The sequence below is a fragment of the Sinocyclocheilus anshuiensis genome, unplaced genomic scaffold (assembly GCF_001515605.1).
Source record: "Sinocyclocheilus anshuiensis isolate Anshui unplaced genomic scaffold, SAMN03320099.WGS_v1.1 scaffold715, whole genome shotgun sequence".
Taxonomy (NCBI): Eukaryota; Metazoa; Chordata; class Actinopteri; order Cypriniformes; family Cyprinidae; genus Sinocyclocheilus; species Sinocyclocheilus anshuiensis.
In genome coordinates, this window is record NW_015551089.1 from 29,863 (window position 1) to 55,044 (window position 25,182).

Consider the following 25,182-nt stretch of genomic DNA (forward strand, 5'->3'; position numbering starts at 1 on the left):
CTTGTTCTGTCCAGGCTGGACTATTGCAATGCTCTCTTGGCAGGTCTTCCAGCCAGTTCTATCAAACCTTTACAATTAATCCAGAACGCGGCAGCAAGATTAATTTTGAACGAACCGAAACGAATGCACATCACACCTCTGTTTATTAATTTGCACCACTGGCTCTGCACCCCTTTACCTAAATTCATTACATCAGACTTATGTGCCCTCTAGAAGCTTGGGTTCTGCAAGTGAATGGCGCTTTATTGTGCACAAAATCACTTTCTCTGACTTTTATATTAAAGGTTCCCTCCTGGTGGAATGACCTGCCCAAATCAATTCGAGCATCTGAGTCCTTAGCCATCTTCAAGAATCGGCTAAAAACACATCTCTTCCATCTTTATTTGACCCTCTAACTCTAGCACTCTCTATTCTAATTATATTCTTTATTAAAAAAAAATTGCACCTTTTAGACTTGCACTCTATTTATTTACTAACTGCTTGTTTTCTTTAAAAAAACAAACAAACACTTGCTTCTCTAATCTTTTTGCATTATATATATTTGTTTTCTTTTTATTTATTATGCAATTAGAATTCTGACTTTCTGACTACTTCTGATTAACAAAAGCAAAAAAGGCCTCTAACACTAGCTTGCTCTATTCTTTTTCTATTCTATCTGTTTTCTTTTTATTTATTATGTGCTTTAAAAATAAACCTTGCTACGTGTACTGCATTAAGCTAACTGAGACTTGTTATAGCACTTGCATATCATTGCTCTTGTTGATTTTGATTGCTTCCATTGTCCTCATTTGTAAGTTGCTTTGGATAAAAGCGTCTGCTAAATGTCTAAATATAAATGTAATAGGAGCTTGCAGTGATTGTAAGAAAGGGGCAGGGTTTGCAGACTAAATGATTGGAAAAGTTTGGCATAAAAAATAATAGGTCCAAAAAGAAAAAAAAAGAAACATGGACGCATTTTTCCACACACACCCAAAAGATGCATGGACGAATTGCCCCCAATAGATCAGTAACGTACATTTAGAAAACACACAAGGTTCATTTCTATTTCAGGCTGACTTGAGTAAAAATGTATGCAGACTCTTGTATTAGAAGTAAATAGTACACTGTAAAAAAGTTTTTTTGTAGTTTTAAATAAAAAAATATATATATTGGAGTATGTTTTAAAAGAAAATACTTTTTCAGTTGTTGTACTTCAAAATTTCACATTTAATTCAATGTGTTACTTGCATTTCTTTGTAATTATTTATTTACTAACATTTTCTGAGTAAAAAGTTTTCAAAGTAATTTTTTTAAACAATAATAAGTGAATCCTTCCTCATGAGAGAAACAAATCCCCATCCAGGCACTCACATAAATTTGACTATTTCAAAAGTCATTATTCGTAGAGCTACATTATTTCTATTCTATCTGTTTTCTTTTTATTTATTATGTGATTTAAAAATAAACCTTGCTACGTGTACTGCATTAAGCTAACTGAGACTTGTTATAGCACTTGCATATCATTGCTCTTGTTGATTTTGATTGCTTCCATTGTCCTCATTTGTAAGTTGCTTTGGATAAAAGCGTCTGCTAAATGTCTAAATATAAATGTAATAGGAGCTTGCAGTGATTGTAAGAAAGGGGCAGGGTTTGCAGACTAAATGATTGGAAAAGTTTGGCATAAAAAATAATAGGTCCAAAAAGAAAAAAAAAGAAACATGGACGCATTTTTCCACACACACCCAAAAGATGCATGGACGAATTGCCCCCAATAGATCAGTAACGTACATTTAGAAAACACACAAGGTTCATTTCTATTTCAGGCTGACTTGAGTAAAAATGTATGCAGACTCTTGTATTAGAAGTAAATAGTACACTGTAAAAAAGTTTTTTTGTAGTTTTAAATAAAAAAATATATATATTGGAGTATGTTTTAAAAGAAAATACTTTTTCAGTTGTTCTACTTCAAAATTTCACATTTAATTCAATGTGTTACTTGCATTTCTTTGTAATTGTTTATTTACTAACATTTTCTGAGTAAAAAGTTTTCAAAGTAATTTTTTTAAACAATAATAAGTGAATCCTTCCTCATGAGAGAAACAAATCCCCATCCAGGCACTCACATAAATTTGACTATTTCAAAAGTCATTATTCGTAGAGCTACATTAAAAGCACCCATTAGTGAAAAATATGTTTTCCGTGATATATGTCCTTTAAATCTCTTATATTTCAGTTTCAATTTATTTGATTTTTCTCTGGTTTTCACAGCTTGAAGAAATGACATTGTTTGAGAGTTTGAGTGAGATGACCGACATTAAACAAAAGATGAGTGTAAAGTAGAGGAAGGTGAAGGGCACTGTTCATCGCTTTTAGCTGCAGCCCCTCTCTTGCCAGCAGCACAGCTGCTTTAGTAAATGATTTTTCACAGACAGATTGCGCTGAGAGGACGTCATTGGTCCAGAGCTGGAGCACAATGCTGGTTTTCTTTTCCAAGTGAAGTCAGCTTTGTGTTTTTTACCCTCCCTCTTTCTCTTTATCACTCTCTCTCTCCCCTTCGTCTTTTTCTTTTGGATACAGTGCATGACTTTATTATACTCTTGGTATTTCTGGGTTTCTGTGTCAGTGGCATGAAGAAAATCTCATACAAAACGTCTTTTCACACTGGCTGACCACATAAAATCAATTATTTTCAATGACGCACAAATGAACACGTGCAAGTTAATACTTTTATTCAGCAAGTATAAATGCATTTATAATGTTACAAAATAAATGCTGTTCTTTTGAACTTTATATTCATCAAAGATTCCTGAAAGAAAATCATGATTTATTATTAAGCAGCATACATTTAAAAAAATTAATGTTTCTTGAGCAGCAAATCAGCATATTAGAATGATTTCTGAAGGATCATGTGACACTGAAGACTGGAGTAATGATTCTGAAAATTCAGTTTTGCCTTCACAGGAATTAATTACATTTTAAAATATATTCAAATAGAAACCATTTCACAAATTATGTTTTACTTTGTATCAAATAAATGCAGCCTTGGGTGAGCATACGACAAAAAATAAATAAATAATTTTATTATAAATAACTAATAGTTATTTAACTATTATTAAATAACATTAGAGACATTAAAAAATCTTACAGATCCCAAACATTTAGTATACTGTATGTACCTCTCCATAACGGTAGTGTGGACTTTAAATTGCACTGTAGACTGTGAAAGTCATTTACTCTAATAAAAACAGCTGCGATAGGGGCAACTTTTATTAGAGTGGGAGGAGGAGAGTGGGGAAAAACTCCACTGGTTTTGTCTCTTTTTTTTAATTTTTTTATCCTGTAGTTTAGCCTCCCATTGGCTCCATTAATTGCAGCAACAGTTTGTGTCTTGGAATTCCTGTTGAAACTCCAGTCCAATCTCTCACTCTCTCTCTATCTCTCTCGTTCTTTAGCTCTTTCTTTTTCTGTAGGCTGTTTCTGTGTAGCCCTCAGAATCCCCTGACCTCTTTCCCTCCCCTTTCAGATTTGACCCACATAATGCCTGTGAAAGTATGACAAACGAGAAGCGAGTTGAACCCCTGCCAATCAGCTCTGTCTTTCTCTCTCTCTCTCTCTCTCTCTCTCTCTCTCCCACAGACTCCTCCACCACCTCTTTAACTCAGCTTTCCATAGAGTCGCATGCAGCTGTAAACAGGATCTCAGAATCATAACATGAAACTATCACCAAGTCTAGCCGTTTTTACTGTCACTTTTGATTGAATTTAATGTTGAATAAACGTGTTAATTTCTTTTAAAGCGATATGGCCCATCTCGTACCGTCTTAAATCCGGTATGGTAAAGTACATTTTGTATACGTTTTTTAATATTGACTTTTTGACTTAAATTGTTTTGTTGATATTTGTGTCATTACTCAAGTCCCTGCAATGTAAACCATGTGTTTCAGTATTTTTGTCCCTGAGGAACTGACGTATTAGTCTGTGGTCTGGGACAGCCCTTGCCTTGGATGGGCTTCAGTTGGCGCTCCCAATGAGATCTCACAAGAAACAAGGAGTTTTTCAGAGGTGGCTATTAAGAAAGACACATTAAAGAGCCTCTCCCCACTGTAGCGCTTCACATACTGATTACAGGCCTTAAGATTTTAAAGTGGGAGTATGACACACTAACAGTTTCTTAATGAAGTTTCTCTTCTCCTTCTGTATCTATCCCTCTTTTCTGCTTGCATAATTCGTCCTGAAGCATCCTGTTTGAAGCTGAGAGGCTGCTCTCTTTTACTACGTCTTTGACTATGGCATTTAAACTCCAAGACTGAACCCACGATAGCGTTGTTTGTTATTGAAATATATCATCTTCCTTAATTTAGACTGCCTGACTCTTCCTTTCCACTGCCCCACTTTTGGATTTGCCCCTCCCTGACCGAGCGTCTCCTCAAAGGGGTCTTTGGGATCATGTTGCCCGAAGCACTAACCTTCTGGACAACTTCCTGTCCAGAATCAACTCTATATTCAGCTTTCCTCTTGCATTGTGACCAAAAGTCCAATTGTTTTTGTTTGTGGTATGAGGAGGGAAAAGGAGGAAAGCAAACATCAGATGCTTTTGTCCAAGGTTTCCTATGGCTATACACATGCGCACATTCATAATTACATGCACAAACAAAAACATGGGGGCGATTTAACCTCCTGAGACCCTGTGACCTCATATGAGGACATTATATTTTGGTGTATTTCTCTGAGACTATACATGCCACAGTTTTAAGTCTGGATGTCCTGTACAGAGCACATTCAGGGCTTTTCAGAGATACTAAATGTTTGGATGTTTCACTATGACCACTCCCTCTCCTTGGTCTTCAAATATGTCTGATATTAATTTAGTGACACTCTTATGGAAATATGATAATATTTTGTAATTATCATTTAAATCTAATTTTTAAACTGTCTGTCATAAATCAACATCTCAGGAAAATGTCATGGGGTTTCAAATCAAAATATAACCTTCTGTTATGAAACAGGATGTTGATTTCATATATGTCCTCATATGAGGACACTGGGACTAAAAGCATGTTTATTAGCATTTTGGGAGACCCCGTTTATGGCCATTTTAAACACATTTTGCAGAAAGAAAAATGGTATATCAAATCATTCTGTTATAACATAGTTATATGTTATAGAATCATCTTTATACAGAGTTTGGTAAAAAAAAAATCCTCAAACCTAAAAATGTATTGGTGATTTAAAAAATCTATTGTTTTTGCCTATGCATGTTCATTCATGTCTTTTAATTTTTTTTTTAAAATTGAGTCCCGATGTCCTCTACCGAGGACATAGCATAACTTATGAATGAAATATCATTTAAAAAATAGTTTTTTTACATATTTTTTTATGCTCTAAACCAGTGTTTCCCAACCGGGGTGCCGCGGCACGTCTGTCGAGAGCAGGGGTGCCGTGTAAAAAAATCCTTTTTTAATATTTTTAAATTGTTAAAATGTTCAAAAAAGCATCTATTATATAATATCCATTTCTGATGTCGCCAATAATTAAAGATGCACCAAAATTTCGGCTGCTGAAAATTAGTTCAGCGCTCAGGTTTCACTTTCACGTGGTGACGCTCTGCGTATTATCCGCTCTATGCGTGTGCGCTCCGCTCAGTCGCTATTCATGTCTTTTTATGATTTTTTTTAAATTGAGTCCCGATGTCCTCTACCAAGGACATAGCACAACTTATGAACGAAATATCATTTTTTAAATTTTTTTTAATGCTCTAAACAATGTAAAGACATGAAAAAAACAATTTTTTTCCTAAAAATCTTTTCTCGGGTCTTAAGAGGTTAATTCCATTTTGGCTAAAGTTTTGATGATAATGATGATTATAATTGTTGTTGTTAGTAGTAGTACTATATTTAGTAGTATAATTCTATTAATTTTAATAAAAAATAATAATATTTTATTATTATTATTATTGTTGTTGTTGTTTGGTTATATTGAGTGGTTTCTATAAAAACAATGTGAATGTGGCATTCTCTTTTGCATGGCTCACAAAATGAGATATTTAGCACAATGTCCAAGCTGCACTTTTGCCGTAAAATTATGCATTTATAGTTGTCGTCGCCATCCACTTTCATTGTGTACATTTTGCATTCAGATTTTTGTTTTTCCTTGTTGATCTAAATTTTACATTTTTAAAAAAAATTATTATTTATTATTTATATTACATACACTACCATTCAAAAGTTTGGGGACGGTACATTTTTAAATGTTTTTGAAAGAAGCCTCTTATGCTCACCAAGACTGCATTTATTTGATCAAAAATAATCATAGACTTTGTTACCATTGCCATGCATTATAAGACTGGATGGACTGCAACGGTTGGACTTAAAAATCATCAAATGTGTTCCACTGAAGAAACAAAGTCACCTACATCTTGGATGCCCTGGGGGTACGCAGATAAACATCAAATTTTCATTTTTGGGTGAACTATCCCTTTAATATTTACAAGGTGAATAAAGGTTAACTGAGGTTATGCTGTTTTTTTTTTTTTTTAGTTTTTCAGTCTGTCAAATTAACTGAAAATATTAAGTTTGGTTTGTTAGAAAGTAAAGTCCTTTGTCACGACTCACACTATGTTGCTGAATTCTGTCATAATTGATAATTTCATAACTGATAAAAGTTTTCTAAAAGTTGTTCCTATGTGCATGTTTTATATTGTGGCATATTAACATTACCTTCTCTAAAAAGGTAAGCATTTTTGATGGTGCTCCTAAATGTTTTTAAATCGAAGTGAAACTTTTTTTGCTTTTAGTGAAGTCAGACAAATATATTGCTGTTTAGTGCAAATATATTGCTGTTTATTGTACATTGCTGTTTAATAAGTTGTTAGAGAGTGCGCTGGCTGAAGTCCAGTGGTGACAGGGAGAGCAAATTAAAAGAAAGCGCTGTGACAGTGAAAAGCATCTTGTGTGAGCAGAGTTCAGTGGAGAGTGAGTTAAGATGGACTCCTCTAACAAGCTCCCGCACCGATTCTTTCAAGCTGAAGAAGCTCGGAGCTCAGGCTAATTAGAGTGAGTCAGACAGAAGTGGCTGCTAGATGCTGATCCGCTCTCCCTGCAGACAGCATCCCAGTTAGCCTCTGCTCACACCCTACACAGAGACCGCAGCAGCCCCAGGACTCTTCTCATCTCAGCCAAATAAATACCTGGGTTACAATACCCCGAGAGAGTCTCTTGTTTTACTGACTCACTGGGTTTTCAGTGGACTTGAAGGTCAAATTACTTTCTCTCTCCCACACCTGTAATACACAATAAGAAAGATTGTCTTTTATGGGTTTAGTTTTTGTAATGCTTTTGAAAGTTCATGAAGATAGACAAAGGTGTGTGAAAAACAAATGTTTGGCAGTTGGGAATTAACCTGTTGTTTTTTTTTTTTTTTGCTATTACCTCCTTTAATAGTTGGCATGAGGGTAAGGCTGCTTGAAGAATACATTACAGTGCCATTTACTGGCCAGTCTTATAGCTTTAGGTTTTTGCTTTGTTTCTCATGTGTTAGCTGTTAAACATTATTATAGTGTGTACATGCTTTCTCTTTGAGATCTACAATGCCTCTTTTATTACCCATCTACACAGTTACTCTACTATAATAGGGGTTGTTTTGTTACATGTCCAGGGTGTCAGTCTTAAAGGCACAGTTCACCCCAAAATGAAATTTCTGTCATTTACTCACCCTCATGTTGTTCCAAACCTTTATGATTTTCTGTGGAACATAAACGGAGGAATCTGAATAATGTAAAGTTACAATGAATGGGAAATGGAGCGTGCAAGCTTTAAAAAATAAAATGACCATAAAAGTGTCCACATGTGTTACATGTGTAATTCATAATAATCCTCCTATCCAGTGGTCTGTTAACAGTGCCATGGAAAACATCAGTCAGATTTGTGAATTCATCTTTCATACAAGTTTTGTGAAATGAAAAAAGTCTCACAAATTGTGATTAATGATGACATAATATTAGTTTTTGAACTATTCCTTTACATTTGTGTTTATTTCAGTAATCTAATTGTATTTTTTTTAATATACTGTTTATGGATCACTATTACTATTATGTACACTTTAAAGAAAACCCCAACCCTACTATGAGCAGTAGAAATAGTGATGCTTACCTCTGTAAAATAGTGATGCACCAATATTTTTTACTGAAACCCAAATTAAAGTTTTAATTTTGCCAAAAACAGAAACCGAAAATAAAGCTTGGGTAACTAAAAGTGGGCAATTGAACTCTATATGCTTTTCAATGTGTTGTGTTCTCAAGTGATAAATTAAAACAGATGTAATCATGTTCTTTGGCAATGAACTGCCTTTCAATGTCAGGTGAACAAATTTTACATATTGCTACTCTAGCATCATTTTTGCTCACGATGAAGTGAGTCCACACTATGTGCACAAAAGAGACGCTGACACAGTCAAAATGCAATATTGGAAAAGCTAATTAAACGTTACTGTTTCGGTCAGTGGTTTCGGCCCTCCAAAATAATTTTGGCTAAAACCGAATTTTTTGTTGTTTTAGCCAAATATTTTTGGTTGCTGCAAATTTGGTGCATCACTATTCTTTAGAAACAGCAAAGTTGATTGAGAACTTTGCCCTCACCAGACACGTGTCAAGCCCTTGTCTTAGCAAAGATGAAGTGTAATATAAACACAGGATAAATGCCAGCGTAGTGGAACATTCTTTCAAAGCGATTTCGTTAAGACACATGGGTTCAACCAATTCTGAAGAAAAATAGACTGAAGGAAGAAAAAGAGGGAAATAAAACAGTCCAAGTGGGGCTGGTGAGAGAGCAGTAGGTCTCTGTGTTTTCATTTCTCCTCTCCTTACAGTGAGAGCAGCAGAGGTCTGATCTCCACACACACTGAGAATCTCAGGCGAAGCACATTCTCTTTGCTCTAAACATGCACTAAACATGCATATGCAGATAACCTTCAGAGAACAGGCTCGCTCTCTTTCTCTCAAATAAACACAGATCAACAGTCATGCTCTCTCAACAAACCCATTCAAAGAGAACAAGAATGCCATCTGAGTGTCAGAACATCTTGACATCTTGGCAGGTTTTTCTTCAGAAAACGTAAAAAAAAAATAGATTAAATAAATAATAAAACATGCTTTTCTTAAAAAAAAAAAGTTCAGACTTTGAAAAATTTGTCAGCACACATGTATCAAAAGTGTGCTTTCTCCTCCTCTAGGTGTTTCAGGACCTGGGTGTGAGTGTCCTGTCTGGAGCTTCAGAGGGGTATAACGTGTGTCTATTTGCGTATGGACAGACGGGCTCGGGGAAAACTTACACCATGATGGGAACTCCAGTGAGTAACAGTACTTGACAGAGATAAAGTCATTGGTGAAGCATTATCTCAACCTAAATATTATGTGTCCTCTTTATCTGTGCAGGACTCCATTGGACTGACACCAAGGATCTGTCAAGTAAGTCACTGGCATTTAAGTGATAGTTCACCCAAAAATTAAAATTCTGTCATCAGTTACTCACGCTCATGTCGTTCCAAAGCCACTTTTGTGATTTCTGCCCCTCCACTGAAAGTCTGCGCAACCAAATATTGACGCTTCAAAAAGTTCATAATGACATTGTAACCGTGAACTTGAGAAGTTTAATTCAAGTCTTCTAAAGAGATACAATCAGTTTAAACAGAAAATGGAAGATGCTTGCTGACACACATGCATCAAGCAAATACAGTTAAACTTGTGTTTCCCATAATTGATGTGCATAAAAAAGTGGTTGTGTCTTTTCGCTTGATACATATGGATTACTTTTATGATGTCTTTTGAACTTTTTGAAGCATCAAATTTTTGGTTGCATAGACTTTCAGTGGAGGAACAGAAATCTCTCAGGTTTCATCAAATACGTCTTTAATTTTGTTTTGAAGATGAATGAAAATCGTATGGGTTTGTAACAACATGAGGGTGAGGAAATGATTTGAGTACATGGAAAAAATTTCATTTTTGGGTGAGCTATCCCTCTAATAATGATATTTCTTTACCAGCTTTTAATTTTGTCCATGGGGTTACCTATAAATATTTTCTTACTAAATAAGCCTCTCTTTTGCCATTTATTAAAGGGTCTTTTTAGGTCTGGAGTCAAGTCTGCAGATGGACAGAGCTGTAGAGTTGAAATAAGGTGAGAAGGAAACCCTCCGTTTCTTTTTCTTTGACTCTTTCGCAACAGAATCAGCAAGCCTGTCCTGTGAATGAAGCAAGAAGTATGCCTGTAAGCAAAAGCAAATCACAACCTCGTTTTCCCCCTCAGTTTTTTAGAGATCTATAATGAGCGTGTGCGTGATCTGCTGAGAGGTGCGGAGCAGAAGAAGCCAGCACCCCTGAGGGTTCGAGAACACCCAGAGAAGGGGCCCTATGTGCAGGGTGAGTGTTCACTAAAGCAAACTTAAAAATGGCCTTCATGCTGATTTGTTGTAGAAAGTCTGGTGAAGCCCTTCAAAGTTAAATTACCTTGTGTAAGCAGTACTAATGAAAACATGAGGAAAACGCTCAGTGTTATACCGTTTGATGAATGGTTGTGTATTTTTATTAAAGAGGTAAAGGTATAAGTTATTCGTTCCTGACTTTTTGCATTTGTAACTCAATTCCCACCACAGCTTGTGCTGAGAGTAGCCAGCATGTATGACTGTATCTGCTCCTCCTCTTTCTTTTGCTCTCTCTCTCTGTCTCTCTCTGTTTCTTCGTGTCCAACATCCAGTCATTGTGTGTATTAAGAGAAAGCCCAGTGCAGCAAAGGAAGTGACCTCGCTCACTTCCATGTGGCTGCTAGAAGCTGAGTAGAGAGGCACTGTGTATTGATCAAGATGTTTTCCTCACACATGTAAACACAGTGACCTCAAAAAGTATTTGAACACTTGGGACACTTAAAATGTATGAATTGTTTTTTGCACTGAATAAATATACCTTTTCTCATTCAATTATTCAACTCATCGTTTCAATTATTTTGAACCATTTTGTTAATTCCTGACAGATTAACAACCAGTTGGACAACTAGAAAGTGTCCAAATACTAAAATGCATAATATATTTTAAGACCTAACAACTAAATGTTTCATGTAAATGTTTTGCTTGCAAAGTTGTGGTCACTGTGTGGACATGCACACGACAACTGGGACCAAACTCAGGCCCGATTACACTCTAAAAGACCAATTAGTAAATGTTTTAGCACCACAGGCCACTTTACATACTGAAAGATGATTTAGCATCATCTCTTCCTGATTTTGTTCCTTTTACAAGGACATTTCTATTCTCTAGCAGGAAGAGAGTGTCTGTGACTCAAATCGTGGGAAAGGATGATGATGCTGTTATGTGTATATCATAGGCCTTTCTCAGCATGTAGTGACCGACTACAAACAAGCAGTGGATCTGCTTGAAGAGGGCATTGCTAACCGCATCACAGCCGCTACACACGTCCATGATGCTAGCAGTCGATCTCATGCCATCTTTACCATTCAATACACACAGGTTTGAATCTCACTCAATTCACAGCAACTGAAAATCTCTCATCAGTCTTTTAATCACAAACTGCATTAGACTATTTTAGTTGTGTAACTAAATGGCTGCTGGTCACACTAGATATTTCACACTAGATATTTAGCTTTATTATCCATGTGCCAAAAATGTAATGAAATCACCTTTACAATACTGCTTTTGTACAGTTTGGGGTCAGTAAGTTAATGCTTTTATTCAGCTAGGATGGAATAAATTGATTAAAAAAAATAGTAAACATTTATAATGTTACAAAAGATTTCTATTTCTAATAAATGCTGTTCTTTTGAACTTTTATTCATGCAAGAATCCTGAAAAAAAATTGCAGCTTTCACAAAAATAATATAATACAAAAATATTAATCAGCGCAATTCCATCGTGGGAATAAATGGCATTTTAAAATTTATTATTTATTATTTTAAATTGTAATTGTAAAAGTTTTTACTGTCTTCACTGTATTTATCAAATAAAGGCTTCTTTCAAAAACATTAAAATAAACTTACCAGCCCCAAACTTTTGAACAGTGGTGTATATTCTGTGGGTTTCTTTTTGTAGGCTATTCTAGAAAATAACCTTCCCTCAGAAATAGTGAGCAAGATCAACTTGGTGGACCTGGCTGGCAGGTTAGTGTCTTCGTTTGAGCTTAATTAACCAAAGTCTCCTCCTAGTTTAGAATCCAGAATATTGCTTTCACTGACATGAAACAATGATATATGGCCAAGTTGCCCTCTAGTGGTTGGTCACATAATGGTGAACAGTAAAGGGCTAACTTAACTTGAAACATTTCTCTTTGTGCTGTGATAGTGAACGAGCCGACCCTCAATACTGCAGAGACAGAATAACAGAAGGCGCCAACATCAACAAATCTCTTGTCACCCTTGGCATCGTCATTTCTGCTCTTGGTAGGCACTGGCCTTCTATACTCTTATTATCCTCTCTTATCTTCTTTGTCATCACATTTTGCTTTGTTGCTCTAGCCCAAAACTCTCAGATGTTCAGCAGCAGTCAGAGCATTAACAGTGTGCTCAGTGAGGGTGAAGGGAGCACTGTGGGGAGCCAGTCCAGCTCTCTGTCGGGCAGCGGGCGCAGACAATGCTTCATTCCCTACAGGGACTCTGTCCTCACCTGGCTACTCAAAGACAGTCTGGGCGGCAACTCCAAAACCATCATGATTGCAAGTAAGTCATTCAGAGTGAAGATTTGCTGTTTGTTGCATCAGTTTCAGTGCTAGTGGAATTGATTCAGAGGTTCATTTTCCTCCAGCTGTCTCACCATCCAGCAGCAGCTACAATGAGACTCTAAGCACCCTCCGATATGCAGCTCACGCCAGGAACATCGTCAACAAGCCAAGAGTCAATGAGGTGTGTCCAAATGTATCCAAATGTCTGTAGAACTTGCTGTACCAACATCAACAGAAAATGATGTTAATGAAACTGAAACCAAACCTCTTGTTTTACCTTAGGATGCCAACGTGAGGTTGATCAGAGAACTGCGAGAGGAAATTGATCGTCTGAAAAGCATGCTGCTGAGTTTTGAAATGGTATCAGACTTTAACAGCTCGACCTGACTAACTGCAACACACGTTTTGAGTGTCACTGTCAAGTAATTGCACCAACATTACAAGCCATTTAGAACATGTATCTGAAGTTTACTAATGAGCTATATGCAGTTTGAAGTTGACAAATGAGATTTCAATGTGGGCAGGACTACTTTGTACCATAAACAGTAGCAGAAACCAAGTCTTGTTGTCATGTGCTGTTTACTGTTGCAGCTGGTTAGGATTAAAATGGAATGGACACTTGTCAGGTGCCCAGGTTAGGACATGGTGTTTCAAGGCTATTGATTTACACATTTATATAAGACAAAAGTTGTGCTGACTGATAATTGTCTTTTCCATCCACAGCAGAGGAACCCCAGTCCGTCTCTCAGTGATGAGAGAGAAGGCAGCTTGTCTGATATAGTCCTACAGAATGAACTGAAGGTTAGTCCACCTACTTGAAACACTGGAGTCTGATATTAATTCTGAGCTAGTTCTGTACGAGCTCTTATTTATGTACACTGCTGGTTAAAAATTTGGGGCCGATAAGATCTTTTGTTTTTGAAAAAAGTCTCTTATGCTTACCAAGGCTGCATTTTATATCTTGCAATGTGACTTTATATATCATGATTGCGGATTGGTTTCTTGTAATTGCTCACAATTTTCACAATTAAATCTCGCTATTGCGACTGCTCATACTTGCGTCTATATCTTGCAGTTGCAACTTTCTTGTTATTTTGACTTCATACCTCACAATGTTACTTTAAATCTTGTCATTTTTGCTCGTTATCTTACAATAGCAACATAATTTCATGTAATTGCAACTTTATATCTCGCAATTGTGACACTACACATTGTGACTAAATCAATTGTGGTTATGAATCTCACAATCAAGACTTAATTCTCATAATTCTAATTTTCAGTCGCTCATGTTTCCTCTGCAGGTGGAGCAGCTGACTAAAGACTGGTCTGACAGTTGGTGTGATAAGCGAGCCCTGTTGGAGCGCTACAATGTGGACATTAACCAGGACAGAGCAGGAGTTCTCATTCACTCGCTCTTGCCCCACCTCATCGCTCTAGAGCCAGACGTCCTCAGCACAGGGGTCACCATCTACCACCTTCAGGTAGAATTATTCAGCTAGTTATACGCAATACATTGCTTTTTCCTGTGACATGCATATATCTTTCAGCTAGTCTTCTCTCTCTTTCGGGTCATTAACCAATGATTCTTTCTCTTTTCCCTCCAATAGATTCTCCCTTCATTTCTCTTCTGTCTTTTCTACTCTTGTTCTGTGTATAAAACTCTTGAGATACCACTCACAGGAAGGTAAAACAGCCCAGAGCTGTGGTCATATGGTCCATTCATTCCCCCCTCTTCTTTTCACTTTCCTCTTTTGTACTGAGTTACTTAGTGGTGTTTACGTAAATTTGTGCAAAGAGGTTAGTACTGATAGCCCGTAAAAGGCTCGCGGCTATGCAATTTCAGCAGTTTCCTTGCTTTAAAAGCTCAATCCACCTGGGAGTGATTGTGTGCCCATGTGTCCGGGCTTATATAAGCAAGCATTTTATCCTTCATAAACAGTAGACAAATCCCTTGTTTGGCTTTGAGGTGTATAAGGAACAAAAAAATAAGACATGGAAGAAGAAAATGTTTTGTTTTGGAATGTGGCATATACTAAATCCTCACATTGACTCCTATTAATGTTTGTTTTATTTTGGTGCTACAGGAAGGGGTGACAAGAATCGGGCCTCAGGATGATAATCTGAAAGAACCTCACATAGGTATCTCATATTCATCTTAGCGTCTTTAAGTACTATGGTCCTTTTACATCCTGTACTAACAGCATTATATAGAGTGCTGCAGGGATGACTTTTTTTTTTTGTAGGCCTAAACCCAGAAACGAATGAGCAATTTTAGCACTTCCAGTTCCAACGTCCCAAAATCAATGAGTTTTTTGAATAGGTGTTTGGTTAAATGCCTGAAATACGGTCTGTGGTTAACACAAGCTCATGCCAAACAGGGAAACTCATCTACTTGCTAGTCTGCTTTCACAGCCTTGTTGTGTTTATAATCACGCTCTTGCAAATGATTCTAACTCAAATTTTCAGTAAAAAAAAAAAAAGTCTGAAAGTCAGAAGTGGTCTGGGATACAGTACATCTCGATTGTAGCATAATGTATATTAATTAGAGACGTGTGTTAACACCAGTATGTTAAAGGCCTGTTTGGTAATGTATTTGTTTAAGTGGACAGCAGTGAATAACTTGCACCTCAACCCCTCAGTCTTGCCAGAAGGTTCCACCTGCGAGATTGAGAATAAGAACGGGGTGGTGACTCTGAAGCCAGTCTCGGGGAACATCTGCATGGTCAATGAAAGAGAGATCAAGGAGCCCTGCAGACTTGCACAAGGTAAATGCAATGTGCAGAAAACAACCCACTATACCCATTGCATGTAAGCAAAAACAAAATAAGCAAAACAAAATTATGTATTTACATTTGTGGATATTGAGAGTATGCTGATGTATTATTGTGTCTCTATTCTCCTAAGGTGCAGTGGTTACCTTAGCAGGACCCCATAAGTTCAGGTTCAACCACCCTGCAGAGGCAGCTGTTCTGAGGGAGAGAAGACGGGTACAGTCTTTGCTTTGCACTGCATACTGTATATCCACTAAAATGACCTTGAGATTAGATGGTAGTTCAGGAAAAATGAGTAGCATCATTTGTTTGTGAATGCCACTTGTTTTGATATTTTGCAGCTAGTACTATGACATTCCGACATTTTTAAGTGTGACTTATTTTTTAGATCTTTTAAGTTGTCAGAAGAGACTTTTTAAAGGGTTAATTCACCCCAAAATTACAAATGTTAACATGTACTCATTAAACATGAAGATTAAACATCATTGTTACATACCAGAATTATTTTCTTATCTTATTCTTATCTCTTTTTTTTTTATCTATGCAGATCAGTGATGGAGGTCTGGTCTACAACTCTACAGAGCTCAACTCACCCAGTTCTGACACCAGGTAAATGTTTTGTTAAAACCATAGATATATTGTACAAGTTCATAGTGTTTCTAAATGTTGAACTGGTAATGAGCCCTCTGGAGAAAATTGTTTATAGAGTTTACCTTGTGTTGCTTGGTTACTATAGTGAGTATGCAGACAACAAAAGAAATGAGGGATGGAAGTAAATTAGTTTGTTTGCTGTGTTATTGTAATGCGTTATTTCATAAAATTTGTATTTTTTTTTTTTAGTTTCTAATTTTACAGAAATGGTCATATTTCTGGTTGGCTAGTGCATCATCCTCAGTGTATGAGTTTGCATTTGTTGTGTGCTCAGGGTTGCAGGAGCAGGTGGTCATGAGAACAGCAATGGGACGGCTCCCAGACAGAAACTAGAGGAGCAGCAGTGGTACATAGAGTGTCTACGAGAGGAGATTCAGATGGAGCAGAAAAGAGCGGAGAGAGATCTGGAAAGAGAGCAGGCACGTCTCCGACAGCAGCACACTGAGAGTGAGAACAAAACGCATTGAGTTGTACTCTAATGCATTTTTACCATTCAGAAGGGTTGAAAATATATAATATTCTCTTCAGTAAGGAACTTTATTTCTCCTAAAATGTAGGCTTTCAAATAATGGATTAAGACATTGATTATGTTTTACACACTTTGTGCGGAGATATTTTCATTCTGGATTTTATTTTGATAGCAAATACAGTAAATATTTTACATGGCCTTAGACAAAGCTTAAAACAAATGAATATTGCATAACTGACAATAAGAAATTGTCCTATTCAATTATAAAGCCTTACGTGCCTCTAAACTCTGGTTTCTTTTGCATCTACAGTCAAGCAGTGGATCTTGCAAGAAAAACAACGGCTTGAAGCCCACAGGGAAAAGGGAACATTGGAGTCAGGGGTTCAGACAGATCTCATACTTCATAGTGGTTTATCAAGTCAGATGGCTGAGGAGGAAGGCAGTGCTGAAAGAGTCCCACCATCACCTTTAATGGGTGACAGGAAAAGAGTGGTGCAGGAGGAACTACTGAAGCACCATGCATTGCGCAGAGCTGAGAATTGCGTGCGCCGCAAAAGGTTACATTACCAACTGGAGAAGATTGCACGAAAGCGCCATCTGTTGGAGGCGAAGCGAGAGCTGCAGAGGCTGGAAAATGAGCTTCTACAAGGGGGCGATGAAGCCTCATCTCCAGACCTGGGGTACCCCTCAAAGTCCAGGGGACGTCCCATGACTTTACGAAGGCATTCATTTTCTGCTGATCTGCTGTCCCGACTGTACCCCCAGCACACTCCTATTTTCAGGTGGGTATAAACCATATGAATAACTAAAATGGGGTCTCATTCACTAACCATGCGTATACACAAATTTGTGTGTATAACCTGGGTCTGTATAAAAGGCTTTTGTTGTGTTTGAACTGGTTTTGAGGATTGGAATTGCACCAGGCTCTTGCTGCGTATGCTCTCAGGCAAAAGCTTGTCTATAGAGAACGTCATATGTTTGCTGAGAGTGATGAAAGGCTCTAAAGAAAGGGTTGTGTGGAAAGCCACTTATAATACTTCAGATTTATTAACGTTAAGAACAAATCCAAGTGTGTAAAGCACATACGTGTTAGGCAGACATTGTTCTCCCTTGTATGTGAATATGAATAAAATAATGCAATTTTTAGTGAATGAGACCCACTGTGCATGTTTTTGAGTTTACCTGGTCTAAAGAACGAAGTAGTAAATCTTACCGATCAAGGTGTTATTCATGTTAAGTTTACATAGATTACATAGTACACCATGAACAGTGGATTGTTTTTACTTTTAAAAATAAAATAATATATATTTTTTTTTATTTTTCTCCAAGCAGCCAGTTCCTCAAAAGAAATAGATCTTTTGAGTTTACAACATCTCTAGCTTGCTTTGCTCGTGCCACTAAATGGGAATCTGATGAATGTCTCCAAGATCAAAAGATTAGAAGACGTTCCAATACAATGCCCTCAAGATATGACCAAGGATCCTCAAGTTGGGCCAGTTTTTCAGACAGCGTCAAAAGTCCCATAAAAGATGCAAGTTCAGCTGAAGCTACAAAATTAAAAACTGCTTCCTCAAGGTTGATAGTCAAGAAAAGCACAAGTGACCAAGACTGTCTGGATTCAAACACCAAATCCACTAGAAAAGTATTACCAATAATAAAACAGAAAAGTCCTGTGAAGGGAACAAAGACTTTATCTCAAGGTGGAAATAAAGGTTTAGGGACCTTCCGCAAGGTTTTTTCCCACTCCGTTGGCTCTGGGATCAGAACTGCTTTGGCAAAAGTTTTCTGCAAGCCACCACCAGGCTCACGGGGACGTAGAAGTGTGAAATCTGTGAACAAAGCAACAAGTCAGCTTAATGAGAAATCAAACAAAATCAAGACTCTGAACGACTTTGAGAGAAAACAGGAAAAGTGCCCTATCAAGCCGACAGTGTCTTATGAAAGTTTGGAGCAGCTTAACTCACTAAAATATAAGCAACAGAGACACTGGCGTAGTGCAGAAGTTCTAACGAGCACCAAGCCATGGGTTGCAGTGCAAAAAGAAACAGCTCGATGGGTGGAACATGGTGGTTGGGAGGATCCCAACAGATCTTCAGATTGTGATAGTATTTTCTCATTGGATTCACTGTCATCAGCTTATGCTACAGCTCTGGCTGAGCAACTTCAGCTGGAGGAATGTGATTCCAGTGACGCTGAGAGTGAAGACAGTCAGATGTCTCAAGATTCTCTTGGTATGGAGAGCAGCGGGAAACATGTGACTGCCAGGCCAGTGCTGAGGTTTGAAAAAGTTCCAAGCCACTTAACCACCCCTACAGTACCAGCTTCATGCAGCTCTCAGGCAATCGGCAATAAAGAGGAGATTAGAATATCCAAAGATGTACCTGCAGAGGTTTTCTGGAGCCTTAATGGTAGTCAGAAGTCGAAAACTGAGAACGGCCCAAGCATGGCTAAAGTGCCTTCACACTTTTCTTGTCTAGCATCTGAATCTAAACCCTGTAGCCGTGCAAGTATCAGAGAGACAGAGAATCCACTTGCTCTTACTGATGCTTGGTCATCTACTGATGCAGCAGACAGTCCCAGAATCATCATGGCTTCGGGACACTTGCTCAAACAGGATCCACACACACTAATAGAGAGCAGGAGATGCCAAAGCTCTACTAGTCTGGATCTGTCAGACAACATGAATGTCTCAGAAAGCCAGAGCTCACATCGTTCTGACTCCACTCAGGATGAAAATACAACACTTGAAGAACAAAACAGCACATCCTTTGAAAATACCCTGTTGTTAGAGAGTGATCTCAGTTTTATCCCAGGGCAGGAGATGGATTTTAAGGAACAGACTACCAGTGCAGAACCATGTACAACTCAGACAGTCTGTGATTCCACAGATACCAGTTCAGATGGGGTAGCACATCCAAATAAACCAACCACTGAAAATGAACCACTGAATCCCACTGTGACTAAAGCATTGCTGATCAACTCTTGTTCCAAAGATGGTGAGATCTCAACAAGTACTACTTGCTTCCAAGTTAACTCTAGTAGGGAAGATTCACATGTTAGAGAGGACCCATCATCATATCCAATACACCCTGCAGATTGTTCTCTGAAGTCAAACTTAAACCTGACAATGGGCTATCAGGTTTCAACATGCGACAACGCAGGAGATCCAGAGGTTAAGAACTCTAAAGCAGTGCAGATTATAAATGAATCGCACAGTACTCCTAGCACTGACAATGGCACAATCACTGGACACTGTGATGAAGAAAATAAGTATTTCTATACAAAACAGTGCACAGAAATGGCTTTTACAACAGATACCAAAGATTATGCATTGACAATAGAAAAATCTGAGAAGCATGATGTAGTACTTAATAGATTTGGCACAGATGGCGAACACTTTGGGAATGAGGCACTCACTGGAACATGCGAAATGAAAGACTCTCATGCAGGCTTTGTGGGAAATGTGAAACTTCTAAAGAAAAGTGATGAAGATGTTTCAGACACTGAGACAGCACTTTTAAATATGGATCAGGAACAGTTGTCTGCTTGTTCAACTATCAATGGAGAATCTGTAAAAAATACATCTCTTTTAGAAAACTGGCTAACAGCTGATACGATGGAAAACTCTGACCAAGAGCTAGAAGACAAAAAAATAAAAAATGCACCATTAGCCAGGGATGATCACAAGACTTTAATCAGCAAAGATCACATTAATACTTTTAGAAATGACAGTGTATGCGATAGTGGGCTGACACAAACAAATTGTACTAGCCTGAAATCCTTGAGGAGTTCAGAGATTGAAAACATTATTGACAACAGTAAAGAGGATAGAAAAGATGAATGCCAGATTACGGAGAGAAAGGCCAATAACCGTTATTTTCAGATGAGCGACTCGGCAATTAATGATAACATATCAGAGGTGGTAAAAGAACATTTTATGATGTCTCTAAGAGAAGACTGTAGTGAGGATCAAGAGTCAAACACAAAGAAAGAAAACACTTATTTAGCTAAACTGGATGATTTTAAGTTCAAAACAAACAAACATGAATTTGATAACAAAAGTACTCGGGCTGGACATGGCAAAAGTAATAGTTCCCAGACTTTCTCATGTATGTCAAAATCAGAGATTAACACAGACAACTCTACTGTACACTTGGAGAATAGTGATTCACAAACAGAATTAAGACATTCTTTGACTATGAAGGATCAGGCAGTCTCGAACTCCAGTGGCACAGAAGATCATATTGTAAGGAAGAAAGAGAACAAGAAAGTTGAACAAGAAAATCCAAAATGTGGATATGTCAGTGATAACATGGAATCCGTACTATACTGCACTATAGAGGAACAGAGCACAGATAAACTAAAAACAAGTGAATCAGTGTTGTCGTGTGTCAGAGAAACTATTATTGATGTGAATACGTCAAGAGAGAACATTATTGTCTGCACCCAGCTAAGAAAGGATAATGTTGATGCTTCAAACCCTGTTCAAAGGAAAGATTGCATCAGTGAAAGGGTTTTGGAGGGTGGTAGAGCCACAGTATTAAAACCAATGCTTCCCTGCATGTATGCACAAGATACTTTATCTCTTAAGCTGACAAATGGTTTGGAGAAAGTTCAGAAAGTGAATCAGTGCATGCACAGGAATGCACAGGTTGTCGACAACAAAACAGAACGAAATAAAAGTGGACTGGCCTCTATGGAAATGCACAATTTTGATGATAAACCACTTACACATCGACATTCAAGACTTTTGAATGAAACTTTGTGCTCACCAAGCAAAAAATGTCCTATGAAGGTCTCAACTCCAGTAAAGTCCAGTAATTGGAGCATTCCTCAGGTATTATTGTCCACCGAAGCAACAGTGAAACATACTGTCTCAGGTGTGCACTCCGAAGATGTGGCTGATACTTTTCAGCAAACCATGGAGGCACAAAATAAAAAGATATGTTCATATAACTCTTCAGTATCAAGTATAGAACATTACCACTCAACAGTGTATGGCAATTACCCTACTCCTGTGGCCCGGCCTTCAAGCAATCTTGCATTTTATGAATTTGGTCCAGGAAACCTTGGAAAACATAATGGTTGTGTAAGCCAAGATAAAACTTGTGCTAAACATTCCGTGGAAACTGCTACTATCAGTAGTAATTGTGATGAAAACAAAGAAAGACCTGTGGAGCACATACACAACGGTAACTCTGAAGATTTAAGAAAAGATGCCACTCTTTCAGATTTAAGCCAGGCACCACCAAGTAAACAAATGCACAAGTTGCTTAAAACTTGTGATTCTGGAAAAATCGACAAGGATCCACAATCAGAGAATCAGTCTATCTACACAAGTAATCAAATGGAAATGGAGGTTACATCTCAGTATAATGATGAAAGAACGCAAAGTTTTAATAACCAACCACTGAAAAATCAAGAGCTAAATATGTCTAAAAATCACCAGTCAACTTGTATGCAAAGAAGAGTGCCTGATAAATCTGTTGAGGTATATCACAATGCAGAACAGACTCATTGCAGTCAAAATACAAAGGAATATTATAATAGCAGATGTAAATCTACAGAACACGTCACAGCAGCGGAAGCTACAAAACATTTTGTTGGCAATGGTAATGATGAAAGACGGAAAGGAAAACAAAAGCGATACAGAAAGGCCCACTTTATAGCACCTCCAAGTTCATCCACTGATTCTACATCTGATTTATCTTTGGATGAGAGTACCACATCTAAAGGTCATGTGTCTCGTACCAAACCTGCTTCTCAGGCAAACCTGCTTCCTACCAGTCAAAATGCTCTTGGCAAATACAAATGTCCTCCACTTGACGAACAAAGCATTTCTTCACCTTCAACAATTAGTCCAAGATCATTAGAAGAACAATCAGGACAGAGATACACCCAACAGCCTAGCACTGGTATGCCACCCTCTATGTTTGGAGTTGCCATGCGTAGCAAAGCTGAGGCAATTGCATGTCAGCAAGATTATGGTTCTAAAGAAGAAATGCGAAAGATAGAGATGACTGAATCAAATGGTAATAAAGACATTCATTTAAGGAAGAATGCTTCTTCCGAAGATATTTTAGCTTGTGTGGAAGACCATGCTCAGCCATTTGAGGATACTGTCCCACAGACAAGAGATTCTGCAATGCATTTTGCCTCAAGTGATATTAACCCATTTATTCATTCAAAAACTACTATGGGGGTTAACACTGCAATCCACAAAAAGCAGGCCTTTGGAAGTGCTGCCAATATATCTTGCAAACACTCTTCACTCAATTGTTCCAACAAGAATATGACAAGGTGCTGCAGTGTAGACAATGGCCTAAATATTCAGGACTCCCCTTTCTGTTCCCATTTGAGCACTTATGTAAATCATAAAGGCCTCTCTAGCACACTGAGTAGTAATGAATATTCTAAATATCAAATTTCTTCTGAACCTCTGCTGAAGGCAGCTTCTCATTCCTCTAGTGGTTCAAAAAAGCAGACCCTAACAGTTTTGAAATGTGACTCTTACAATTGTGCCTCAGCGGAGTTACGCCACAGTTCAGGTCAAGTTGGTGAAATAGTGCTGGTCTACTCCTCTGAGTATGAATCTCAGGAACATCCGAGTCCAAGCAGGTGTGATCATGGCACACAAACCATTGAGGTTAATAAGGACCTTAAAAGAAAGAGCCGTCACAGAAGAAGCAGCACACAGACACCAGTGTCCAAACCAGGGAATGGTGCCCTAACCACATGGGCAAGTCTACAGAACATGTCTGAACATCTCTCTGACCTAATAGTCAACACCTCTGATCTTCTGGGGAACATACAGGGTATGCGAACTGGGGAAAAGCCACCAAAATATGACCATCCTGAACACTGTTTTCAGGTTTCAACTGTGCATTCTTGCAGTAACTTCAAGAAAGACTGTTCTACACAAACGTCCTTGGACATTGGGATCCAAACAGAGGATGCTCCAGTGTCAAAGAATGCTATGGCCCATGAAGTAAATGTTATTGTTAAAGTGATTGGCTCAAATACTTGCAATGTGTCCCAATTAGATGGTGATGCCAAGATCTTGAAGAATAAATGTGAAAGTGAACAGGCCTTTGAAAGGATTAAAAGCCTGCCTGATTTACGTCCCAAAGGTTCAAATGTAACTGAGTGTCAGAATTTTCTGATTCCCTCCCAGAAGGTTCTTTCATTAGAGACCGTTGTGCCAAATCAGGATTCCCCCTCTATGAAAGCATTTGAAGGTAACACAGTAGACTACTTCAAAGAGAAGTCTTCGTCTAGCCACCTTGGAGCAAAACGCTCGCATATGAAACAAGAGGAGAAGCAGAATTATCACAGAAATGTAGACCTAAGGAATTGCTTTAATAAACAAATTATGCTCATGGATCGTGCCTGCTCCCCTATCCTTACTGTGAAGGCTGCAAGATACACCCAAGAAAGACAAGTAAAAACTACCCAGAGTTTAACAAACCACAAAACCGAGGGACAAGAGAAACGGTACTCAAATGTATACAACATGCCTTTGAAAGGTCATAAAATGTCCAACCGTGAAAATAAGGTACTTCACAGTAAAAATGCAAGAACAGCATCAACATCAGTGTCATCTGCGACCTTTGAAAACCTGAGTGACCTTTGTCCAAATCTGGGTGGATCTGATGACTGCTCAAACAGCATCTGTCCCTGCACCAAACGCATGAACAAAGAGAGAAATGAATACTCACATGAAGTTGAAGACTGGGTAATAAGTAAACCCACTATTAACCGTTCCCCATCTCAGCCACAAAAAATGTCCCTCTCCCTTCCAAGCAGTACCATTGCTGTCCAACTTGCATCATCCTCCGATAACGTCAGACAGTCTAAAATGGAAAACCTAAAAAGATCTAATTTGTCAACCGTGAACAGTCAGTTGAGTCACAGATCAACTGAGAATATAATAAAAAGTTGGGATCATTCAAATCAAAGTATTGTGCAACAGCAGGAAGATGACGTGATGTCTCTGGTGCCAAGCGAGTGCAACACAGATGTTCTGGTCAGCATCAATCCTCTGGCAGAGACCAGCACGATCAAAGAACATCAGTGGATCCCTGATGATCTGCCCATGCACAACAAATTTACTAACTGGTCTGGCATCAATCAGCAGCCACCATCAACACTTAAAATACACAGACCAACTGGACAGCACTTCACAAAGCTCAGCCCCAGTTACTGGCAAGAGCTATCATGGAAAACGGACAGGAGAGCACATGAAATTGAGAAGCTGAGGAAAGAACGCGAGCGGGTTTTAGCCTCTGTACATATGGATCTGAGCCCTCATCAGCTGACCGTTGAACTCACAGAGGCCAAGCTGCACTATGGCCAAGGGGAAACAGACACTCTGCTTAAAATTCTCAAGTCTGGTTCTAAAGAGGCATCTTCAGCCTGTAACAAACAGGAGCTCCTTAACAGGTCTGTATAATCTGTGATTACATATGAATTGAAGTATTACAAAATATTTTTTTTTCTTTGAAAATACATTTAGGGTGCATTCACACTAGCACTTTTGGTGTGTACCCAGGTTTGTTTGTCATTAGAATTTGGTTCATTGGAGGCAATCCAAATGTG

The 25,182-nt window shown here is 38.1% G+C and overlaps 1 protein-coding gene across 1 annotated transcript in view; it reads left to right on the plus strand.

Annotated features, from left to right (window-relative positions):
• The window catches only part of LOC107662650 (stAR-related lipid transfer protein 9-like), a 47,779-nt gene that overhangs the window by 17,253 nt on the left and 5,344 nt on the right, over positions 1-25,182 (plus strand). Inside the window, exons 4-22 of the mRNA XM_016452728.1 lie at positions 9,204-9,320; positions 9,406-9,438; positions 10,089-10,147; positions 10,277-10,389; positions 11,347-11,489; positions 12,069-12,136; positions 12,318-12,415; positions 12,491-12,691; positions 12,777-12,874; positions 12,976-13,053; positions 13,417-13,494; positions 13,995-14,174; positions 14,778-14,832; positions 15,333-15,458; positions 15,598-15,680; positions 16,012-16,073; positions 16,390-16,562; positions 16,895-17,366; positions 17,917-25,026. Of these exons, the coding sequence (XP_016308214.1) occupies positions 9,204-9,320; positions 9,406-9,438; positions 10,089-10,147; positions 10,277-10,389; positions 11,347-11,489; positions 12,069-12,136; positions 12,318-12,415; positions 12,491-12,691; positions 12,777-12,874; positions 12,976-13,053; positions 13,417-13,494; positions 13,995-14,174; positions 14,778-14,832; positions 15,333-15,458; positions 15,598-15,680; positions 16,012-16,073; positions 16,390-16,562; positions 16,895-17,366; positions 17,917-25,026 (9,347 nt within the window). The remainder of the gene's footprint in view (positions 1-9,203; positions 9,321-9,405; positions 9,439-10,088; positions 10,148-10,276; positions 10,390-11,346; positions 11,490-12,068; positions 12,137-12,317; positions 12,416-12,490; positions 12,692-12,776; positions 12,875-12,975; positions 13,054-13,416; positions 13,495-13,994; positions 14,175-14,777; positions 14,833-15,332; positions 15,459-15,597; positions 15,681-16,011; positions 16,074-16,389; positions 16,563-16,894; positions 17,367-17,916; positions 25,027-25,182) is intronic.